The sequence below is a fragment of the Pagrus pagrus genome, assembly GCF_965226575.1.
Source record: "Pagrus pagrus genome assembly, chromosome: 17".
Taxonomy (NCBI): Eukaryota; Metazoa; Chordata; class Actinopteri; order Spariformes; family Sparidae; genus Pagrus; species Pagrus pagrus.
The window spans coordinates 25535123-25546171 of NC_140201.1; the positions used below are offsets into that span (position 1 = coordinate 25535123).

Sequence of the window (11049 nt, forward strand, 5' to 3'; positions counted from 1 at the left end):
AACATGTTTTTTTGCTGATGACCAGTTAATCTGCCTCCAAGTGTTAAAATAAAGTACAGCGCTCCATGTGCACTGTGCATGTATTTGAGAAAGATTAGAAGATAATTAGAGGCACAGATAGTCAATTAATTAAACATCAGGAGGGATTTTCTAAGTTAATACTTTGTATACTCCCTTTATGAAGCCGCTGTGTTTTTTGTGTGTATACATACTATACCATCCTTTACCCTATCACCCCACTCGAACACTGCACTCTCAGGATGCAGAGTTACTTGTGGTTTCTAGAGTCTCTGAAAGAAGAATGGGATGCAGAACCTTTAGCTGTCGAGGTCCTATCCTGTGGAGCCATCTACCAGTGTCAGTTCTGGAGGCAGACACCCTCTCTATGTTTAAGAGTAGGCTTAAAACTTTCCTTTTTGATAAAGTATATAGTTAAGTTTATAGGAAAGCGTATTTTGAAGGAATGCAAAAGTATTGTGAGGGAACGCAAAAGTATTGTGAGGGAACACAAAAGTATTGTGAGGGAATGCAAAAGTTGTCCTAAAATATTCTCACCATGACTCTTTGAGGGCTCTGTGAGCATTTGTAGTGCTGACAAAATTTCCTCTCTGCTTTGTGATGCAGTTCTGTGTGGAGATAAACCAAGGAACACTTGCCAGCGTACGGAAGTGGAAATGGCCACGAGGGCTGTGGAAAAGTGTTGTGTCTGAAAAACCCACTGGACACTCCAGCAAGGTACGGCAGCCATCTTTACAGCACTGATACCTTTATTAGGTTGATTTGTTAAACAAGTACATTTACACTGATTGATGGGCGCAGCTCACTGCTGCTGCATTGGCGTATTTACCTTTTGCTGATGGAACTTCAATTTAGAACCATTTACATCATCAGTCCTCAAGTTCCCAAAACCATCAAACCCCAATATATATATGTGTGTGTGTGTGTGTATATATATATATATATATACACACACACACACACACACAGACACATATATAAATAATATATATATATATATATCTTTCATCTATAACACATCTCTGCGTCTGGAATCTTTACTGACTTCTGCCTTCTTCACCCATTAATTGTTGCAGTTCAGTAAGCCAAAAGATGGTTCATACTGATGGCCTTGTGATACAGTAAGTGGTCATATCTGACTCCATTTCCCCTGATTCTATTTTCCCAGGGAGTAAGCTACTCTGGCTTTCTGTGGGACAGTTCGTCTGGTATTGACCTGAGGGATGTTGCGGTCCTGGATCCTCCTGTTGTCAATGGTAACGGGACTCATACCTACCCAAAACTCTACCTGGCTCACTTCTCTGTAAGTAATTCCCAAAAAAGAATGTGGCATCCTCAATGTGTGTCCTGTCCTGTAAAGTTTATTATAACAGAGATTTCTTGGTTTAGCGACATTATTGAGTGCATGGATCTATTCCCATATACAGAAACCAGCCTTCAATCATTAAAGCACATAACCACATTTTTCTCAGCAATACAGACTGCATACTTGGGGTAATGCATGTTAGTATTGTAAACACATTTTCAAATAGATGGCATGATGAAATTAAAGTGTCAGTCGAACCTCAAATGGTGGAAAAGTTGGAAGAAAACAGAAATATGATGGAAATATGGCATTTATGCTTCTAGCAGTATCTCTCCATCCAGAAAGTTTGGGTTTGTTTTTTTCTTTTTGTTCACGATTTCTAGGTTTGTGGGTCAGTGGACTTTCATTTCTCAAAGCATTTAAATAAACAAATTCAATATAGAACACATTCAAAATCAGTGCCTAAGAAAGTGGACGTGAATTGACAATCCACAGAATTTAAAGGTGCAATATGTAAGAATGTCTTCAGAAACATTATCAGTTGAATGTGGAGCAATGACAGTTTTGACGTAATGTCAGAGATGTATATGTACATGTATTGTATTGCAGAGATGTCAATTGAAGTTAGCATTCTAGCCAGCTAGCCCCTAGCCCCTAGCCCCATTGTACCTTAAGAGGTGATAGTCTGATAGTGAAGAACACCAACACTCCTCCATGCTCTTAGCTCCCAGTCCAGGAGAGGTTAGCTAACATGACCACTAGCTGAACCGTTAGCTGAACTGACTAGCTAACAGCAGCTACACTTAGCAGCAGTTACAGTAGCTGATACTCTGATATGCTGCCCTACTTGTTTGGAGTATGAATTTTGACAGGTAATCAATTCTTACATATTGCACCTTTACTGTAACTGTAAACAGTTTTCTTGGGAGTTTTTCTGCTGAAGAAATGCACCATATGACAACTGTCTGCACTTTGGTATGCAGAAATGTTCTCCTCTGTGTTCGGGTGGCGGCAGAAATCTCAGAGACAGATATCTTGCCTCTCATTCATTCATTTCCACTAACATTATACATCTTAATGAGGGCGTAACAGGTAGCTCCATGTACATCCCTGTGTGCTGTTGTGTCTCCAACTGGATTATGACCATAATCAATTGTCTGACTTTTCCCTTTAGGTTGGTGCGTACGAGCTGACAGTGGTGAACGTCAACATGCAGGCCACAGCTGCATCAGGAGAATCCAACGGCAGGAACCACAACACAGATGAAGCCCAGTGTCACCGCCTTTCCCCCAGCATACAGGAAACACTCAAAGGTCAGTTTGTCAGAAGAGACCAATAAAAATTCAAGTCAACAAGTCTTCAACACATCATGCCACATGTCACAAGTTTTCAAGTCTCAACGGGAGTGATCAAAACAGAAGTCATTACAGACACTATTGTGTCTCGTGTGCCCTCCATGTCTGCATAAAGGTGAATTATAAGAATCATTCCTTTTCTCATCCCTTTTTTGTTATATATATATATATATATATATATATCTTTCTGTGTAGGTGAGAAAGATTTGGTGGTGCTAGGAGATTTTGGCTCCCCTCCTCAGAGCCCAGAACTGGATATACTGAGAAAGGAGAAGCTCTGTGCCCTGGTACCGTCCACCCAGTTCACTAATATCAGCACACGCTCACCACAGGGCACCCGTTGTCTGGACAACATCTGGCTGAGCCGCTCCCTAAAAAAGATCTACTCAGGTACGTGGTTTTGGATAGTGGATTAGAATTTTAAATGTGAAGTTATTAATGGCAAATTCAGTCAGTCAAATCGAGTCAAGTTGAGTCTTTGAGTTATTTGAAAAAAAAAGTCTAAATCAAGTATTGAGTCATGGAGGACGAGTTGATTTGAGTCTTAAGTCATAGTTAGTTTAGAAAAATCTAAGTTGAGTCTGAAGTTATAAGACAAAAAGTAACTTGAGGCAAGGTCAAATCAAGTCAGAGTCAGCAGGGACAAGCCAAGTCCATTCTCAAGTTGTTCTGGTTCAGTCCAAGTTAAATTTGTATTATACTAAGACAAGTAAAAGTCAAGTCCCAAGTCTATAAAAAACAAAATTGCAAGTGAAAATATACATTTTTCAGGACTGTTAACATTAAAATGACATGGCATTTCAAAGCTAACAGTTTCTTATATGACTGATATGAAACAAATGATCTTCAGTGCTCGACCTGAAAATGAAACATCCCTGCCACTTGTTGTCATTGATTTTTTTTTTTTTGTCTTTGGATGTTACCAGGCCAAAACTATTCTTAAATGTTCTTGTTTTCAAGTCTCAAGCATATCAAGACAAAAAGTCAAAACTACTGACTTCCCATCTTCTTGTGTCTTTTTCTCTGACAGGACACTGCACGGTAGTGCGGGAGGGCTTGACCAATCCCTGGATCCCTGACAACTGGTCGTGGGGTGGTGTGGCATCAGATCACTGCCCCGTGGTGGCTGAGTTTTACACAGATGTATCCCCGAAGGAGCTAAGCAGGCCCGGAATGGCAGTGGTGGACAGAGGAGACATTATGCCCAAACACGAGCGGTGACAACATCCACAGTGACAGTAAAGACAGCAGTGGATGACTTCAGACTTTGTCCTGCCAGGATCCTGCTTTGTCTTGGTTAGACATGGAGCAAAGAGTTTCCTGACGAATGTGAAGAAGTGCCAAGATTGCCTTTAGGGTTTCAATTTATCAATGTATAATACTAACTGGTAAGTCATAGAGCCATAAAAATGTTCAGGCAAAATATATATAATGTACTTTAAAAAGAAAAGTGCCAAACATTTTCTACATGTATATAAAATAAAGAGAAATTAATAGATGTTCCAGCTGGTCTGAACTCTCATTATTGCAAGTGCAGTATCTAATCAGAGTCATCTGAATGACTCGGCTTTTCACAGGCTGTGCTGTAACGCTCACCTGTTCTGTCAGTTGAGACGACGATAACATCTCAACTGAGCTATAGAGCTCATGAAAGCTGTGCTGTTAAATTATGTAAGCCAGGCCTCTCTGTGCATGTGTTAGCAGCCATCTTCCTCTGTGATGCAAAAGAGGTGCCAGGGCAGAGTGCCATCAGACGGTAGTGCTGCTGCCTCTGCTGCTCATTAACCAGTTCCACAGTGATGTAAAGGGGCAAACATGGAACTTATCACCCAATCATTGTTATTCAATGATCACACAATGTCAATAAATGGAAGTTTAGTTTCACCTTACTTAGAATTTCATTTTCTCTCAAGGTTATTTAAAATTTAAAATATAAAAATATTGTGACAATTCATTGTATACATATATACTTTACTTGAGCTAAATGAATAAACATGTCCTGACAAATCAGAAAGCCAAGTGATTAATGAACACTTCTGGCCATGTCAATGACTGTAGGTCAGGTTTTATGAGTTGAATGGAAGTTGATGTGGAGCCGACCCAGAAGAGACCTCCAGAATTCTGGATTAAAATAGGCCAAGAAGATTTATTCATCAACCTTTTTTTGTTATTTATCGAACTTGTCCGTTAAACACCCTACCGTCACACGTCACATTGTCACACACTACTCTGTCACAACACACCATCACACACCGGGCCACCTGCCATTACCACCACAAGTAAATTCTCAACCTGTGGGAAACACTGGCTCACAGATAGATCCACTACAACATAGAAAAGATCTTACTCCAAGAAAACCTGTCGTGTTACCCTCAACACTGTTGCAAAAGTAACGCGTTACAGTGATGTATTTCTTTTAGCAGTAACAGAGTTATATAACGAGTAACTAATAATGTTTCAGTAATATATTACTACAATTGTGTCATGTAACGCTTTACAATCCACTTTACTGACTGAAGTCAAGCTTTCGTTGTTTTTTTAAGAATCCATCCAACATGACCATATGAATATAGGCTATGCGTGTGTTTAATATAGTCGAGCCTATAAGTTCTCTGTTCAGTGTCTGTGTGACTGACACAAGCCATATTTCGTAGCCTAATGATGAATCCTTGAATCACGTCCATGCATTCATTGTTCTGTGGACTAAAATAAAAGGCGTAGAAAAAGAGATTTCTGTCTTGTCATGTCATTATAGGCTACATTATAGAAGGTATAGGTCTATTGTGTTTCATATGACTGAGCCTACAATTAAAATTTGTTATGATGTTATTGTTAGGAATATACATTATTCCTATCTCATAATATATCAAACTGTGATCCTCTGTCTGCCTGCTCATCCCTGTGTCCAGGGCCATTGCTTTATTTAAACAGATCTAGGCTATTAAATTGTTCTATAGAGGTGTTTTGAGCAATTTGTTGAAATGAACTAGTGTAATGAGTAATAAATTACCCTATGCAGTAATATTGTAAGGTTACCATTAATATGTAATATATTGCATTTTTAAAGTAACTTACCCAACACATAACAAGTGTTGGTATAATTATCTGTGTGCAACATCCCTTTTGGAAGAGAGAGAGCTGATCATTGTTCTGGGCTGAAGCAACACGCTCTCACTCCTGCTCGTCAAATAGCGACGCTTGGTCAGGAGACGCACGCTGTCCCCCTCAGCGTCTGTTTCAGACGCAGTGGGCTTTCAGCTGACTCTAATGTAAAACCATCCGCGGCAGTTTTAGACGCTCACAGTTACTGCTCCAAAATCATCAGCGGATCAGTGCGCCTGTGCAAACACCGGTAAAGGCATTTAATGGAAATCCTGGGGTGCTCCCCATATAACCTAAATTGTTTCCCTCACTTGCGTCCTTTCCTTGCGTCTTAGTCCCGCCCACCGAGGATTCGTGGAGAGACGCGAGGAAACGACGGGAGGAGAGAGGACCGAGGAAATCTGTTTTAAGACAAATGACAGGTCCTTTCCTCTGCAGTCACGTGAAGCGATGACCGTTTCTGATGAAGGCTGCATGTCAGTCGGCTTTAACAGCGGTAGAGACGTCAGATGAATTTATGCCAAAAATGCCATTATGTATATATATTTAAATTATAACAGAACTATGACTTGTCGAGAGGTTTTAATAATCAATAAAGTTAAACTGTTGTGCCACATGCGTAATTGCGCACAGCTCTGTTAACAGAGAGACGCACTTGTATCGTTTTCTATAGTACAGGTAATGTAATGTTTTCCTCTTTAATGAGATGTATTATTTCACCCACCAGCAGCCCATCTGATATTATCACAATGTTTGGACCTGGGCCTCCACAGATTTCCCGCTATGTCCATGGATAAACCTGTGATCCACGCAAACGTGTGTCTGCAGTGTAAAGTGTAATCAGTTCAGACATTAACATGATTAAAAATATAGTGAATATAGTTTAGACCTACACTTAAAATAGATTGTGATGAACTTGATTCCTGGAAGGCTTAAAGATATGATTTATTATTATTTTATTGCCGTCTGTGTCCTACATTATAACCAATAACCAAAACTGTGGCTGTGATTTTCTGTCTGTTACCTGTTTAACAAACAGCTGCACATGAAGAACAAGCTGCAGTCTGTATTCATACTGTGTACTGTGTATTTATACTGTGTACCGTGTATTAATACTGTGTACCGTGTATTCATACTGTGTACTTTGTATTTATACTGTGTACTGTGTATTTATACTGTGTACCGTGTCTGCTCAGAAGCACAGGAACCATTTCAACTCACAGAATATGTTTCTATATTGATTCATCATTTGCCTCTGTATTCAGTGATATTCTGATTGTGAAATCATCATTTAATAACCCAGAATGTGATTATGGTGTATTTTGAACACTGGAGCTATTTTCAGGCTAAATGTTTCAGGGGAACTAAAATGATGTAACTAATGAAAGCCGACGCTCAGGAATGATCAGCCTCATGTGTTTAAAAGAGACCATGAAAAGAAAAATGTTTCTAATAAATGAAGAAAGTTGGTTGTGGTCCTTTTGTTCTCCTACAGTCAGGCTGACAATTTTTAACTCGCTGGTGAATCAGAAAACAAACAAAGTATAAAAGCTGATGGTGATACACTTGAGTTTAATCTGTTATCTGTCTTCACTCCAGTATGAATCTCCAGCCATGCTATGATCTATCAGATCAGTCTGATCCGCTGCAGCATCCAATCAATGACTGATATCCAGTAAGGGGGTGTGAAAAATACGGTTAGCCTTTGGAAGCTCTCACCCGTCTGAATGGTTGGGTGATGTAGCCCTCACCCGTTGTAACTAATGCTGGTTAGTACAGGATTCAAACACGCTGCGGGATGTAAGAGACAGATGCAGTTGAAGTCTGTTTAAGAATTTTTACTGTAGAGGCTTCATCACCATTTACATCATGTCCACACACAATCACCCACAGCAGTTTCCAAAGTGCATTAATGTGGTTCTGAAATGAAAATAATAAACATTGTTGAATATTTAGCAATATGCACAATAACTACAAATTCACCCATATGCATATTTAAATTAGAGCAACATTAATCCAATGATATCGCCATAATATTAAACAAACGGTGCATGTGGATGCATTGAGAAAAAAGGTATCAAGAAAATGAGTGACAGGCTCCAAAACTTCACACATGAACTAACAAACTTCACTTAATAGGACCACAACAATTACCAGTCCCATTCGCATCTAATGTTAGCAGTAGCAGCTATTAGCATGCAATCAACATTACAACAGAGCTAACATCACAATTAAGCTAGCAAAAACGTAACTATCACTAATAACAGAAAATCCTGCATTTCACATAACATAAAGCTGCAATCACATTGCACTCAAAGGTCCACAGTTGACTACTCACAGTTTTCATGCACGCACAACACTTTGAGAAACTTTCAGCACTCCTGATGTCAGTAATGGCTGTCTGGGAATCCGTGATTAGGATGAGAAACGGCAGCTGTGGTGGGCGGGGACAGACAGCTGAATTAACAAACAGAGAACTGCTAACCAGAAATAAGGGATTATATGAGGTGGATGGGCCTTTTTAACAGGGTGTGTTGGCTGTTTTCCTGTGTCCTCACTCATTGCCCCTCCGAGGTCGCTCCTCGTTCCTCAAAGCACAAATAAGGGAACTGGGATGGCCTGCAAGATGGCAGACAGGAACGACTTCTGGTTCAAGTGAGGAGCAAGGAAACAACAAATAAGGGTGCACTCACACCACAGCAACCGTACCATGCCCAAGCAGTTTGACCCCCAAAGTTCAGTTTATTTGACTAGAGTGAGAGCTCTGTACCTTCTTTGGCCCTGGCACGATTGGAAGTGGTGTGCTTCGGCACAGTACGGTTGCTCATGCACAAGCATGGGTGCGCAACTTGGCCATGAACTATAATCATGTGTATTACGCCCCTTTGCATAATGAAGAAATCCAGGAATGTGAGAGGCCGTCTATAATGACAAAAAATAAGTCACAAAAAGTCAGTAAAGTCATGTTCTCTGTGTTGTTCTCTGTGTTGTTCTCTATTGTGCTGCAACCGCACTACAATGTGATGACTTATGTACAAGAGGTTACTGTGCTCAGGCCCAGTTGCGGCCGGAACAATGTGAGTGCAGGCCAGCGGGGGACTGGGGAGGAGGAACAATCCTGCTTCGGCACAGTAAGGAGCAACTGGGCCAAGTGTGAGTGCGCCCTAAGAGAATTGAGAAGTGCCAAAGATTTTTGCGCTTGGGGCTGGAAATACATCACCTCTGAGTAACTTTACACAATGTAGAACATTTTTTGTCTTTTTGTTGCAGATTATACATTCTACTCACTAACTGTATAATATTTAGGTTGCTCATTTGAAAATATAAAATCTTATTCAAGAAGATCTATATGATTCTTCTTCATGTGGGACAGGTGGGGCCGCGCCCTAGCACCCCGTATTGACGAGTCGCCACTGCACTGGAGTCCGTTGAAAGCCCACTGCGTCTGAAACAGATGCTAAGGGGGACCTTGTGCCCTTGTTTGCCAACATTTATCCAACTTTCCAAGTTCCTTGGTAGGAAACTTGCTTGAAAAAGCTTTTTCAACGGATTACAGCTTCATTTATAATAAGGTAAAATTGACTGCTTTCTACACATATCATGAAGTGGAACACTACAGAAACTACAAACAAAACGTGCACTAAAAGTGCCCCAGTGCCTACTTGCATGCAACAGGAGTGAGGTTCTCACCATAGTGCCTAGCCTCCCACCTGATGACACCCAGGCCTGGAAATCAAAGAAAGCAACAAAAAGAACCTTCCTAACAAAAACAAAAGCAAAGCAGAACAGCAGCAGGTGAGCCACCTTCAGCAGGCAACCACCACCCAGGACCAGCAAGAGGCTGAACTGAGCCAGCTGAAGCCTTTTATACCTGGGCAGGGGGAGGAGCTAAGGGAGGAGTCTTGCTGGACTACCTTGCTGGCTCTACCCCCAGGTTTTCAATCATTGGCCCGACGATTGGCACTCACTGCCATGGCCTAAACACAACAGAGCCACTAAGCACAGGCCTCAGAGAGTCAGTCGCCCCAATAGCGCTACTCCCAGCAGCCTGAGGAAGGTGGTGAAGGTTTGGATGTTTACATTTGGATGGGTGGTTCTTCTCAGGGAGGCCTCACTGGTACTTGATGTTGCAGCACTAGATGTTGGATTCACTAGACCTTTACCTGGCTGAGGTGTTGCAGTGGCATCAGTTCGGTTTGGTGAAAGGGTGGTGGTGACTGGCCGAGCTGGTGGGCGGTTTCCTGGGACAGCCATGGGTTCAGAGATCACTACAGCCCAGTCACCATCAAAGGACGACTCGTCTGCTGGGGTGGATCCCATCCTATCAGGGGGCTCACTGGGGGGACAATAAGCAACACAATCCACTTTGCCTTTTAACAGTGAATGATAAACATGCTTTACCTGCTGGAGGTCATGCACAGGAGCCACAGTGTACACAGATCCTCCCACTCCAGGAGCTTTCAGTACTTTGTACACTGTTGAGCTCCAGATGTCTTGAATTTTGTGACGGCCCCTTACTCCAGTGTCTCTAAGGAGGACCAGCTGACCTTCTTGCAGGGGGATATCTCGAACATGCTTGTCATAGTGCTCCTATCGCTGGGCAGCTGCAGCTTCAAGATGCCTGGTTGCAATCTCAAAAGCATGACGTAGCCGAGTCTGGTGTTCCACGATCCAATCATGGGGGTAGCCAGCTACAGGTTCCTGTACTCTGCCCAAGAGAAAGTCAACAGGTAATTGTGGTCTTGGCCAAACATCAAGAAGAATGGAGACTCACCAGTGGACTGATGTGCAGTGGTGTTGTAGGCAAAAGTCACTTGGGGCAGGTAGCTGGACCAGTCTCTCTTCTTGGTGATGGGCAGAGTGCGGAGGAGGTTGTGTAAGGTGCGGTTGAACCTCTCACATTGGCCATTTCCAGCTGGATGGTAAGGGGTGGTGTGGCTTTTCTCAATGGCATACATATGGCAGAGCTGCTGGATGAGGTTGCTTTCAAAGTTCCTGCCCTGGTCAGAGTGGAAACAACCGGGCACACCAAACCTGCAGAACCACTCATTAACCAACACTCTGGCAACTGTAGATGCCTGCAGCTCGTGGGTTGGGATGGCTTGGGTATACTTTGAAAAAACGTCAGCTATGACCAGGATGTTCTCCACCTTTTTCTTCGAGGGCTCCAGGATGGTGAAGTTGATAGCCAGGACCTGATTTGGATGAGAAGTAAGCAAGTGACCCATATATGCACAGGCAGTAGGTTGAGTGTCTTTGGCTACCTGG

At 42.0% G+C, this 11049-nt stretch overlaps 1 protein-coding gene across 1 annotated transcript in view; it reads left to right on the forward strand.

The window, feature by feature from the left end:
• eepd1 (endonuclease/exonuclease/phosphatase family domain containing 1) overlaps positions 1-7250 on the forward strand; it is a 38740-nt gene extending 31490 nt beyond the window's left edge. The window contains exons 4-8 of the mRNA XM_084379923.1: positions 625-735; positions 1187-1321; positions 2499-2637; positions 2875-3069; positions 3710-7250. Coding sequence (XP_084236049.1) covers positions 625-735; positions 1187-1321; positions 2499-2637; positions 2875-3069; positions 3710-3900 — 771 coding nt within the window. The 3' untranslated portion in view covers positions 3901-7250. The remainder of the gene's footprint in view (positions 1-624; positions 736-1186; positions 1322-2498; positions 2638-2874; positions 3070-3709) is intronic.
• Positions 7251-11049: the final 3799 nt, after the last annotated feature.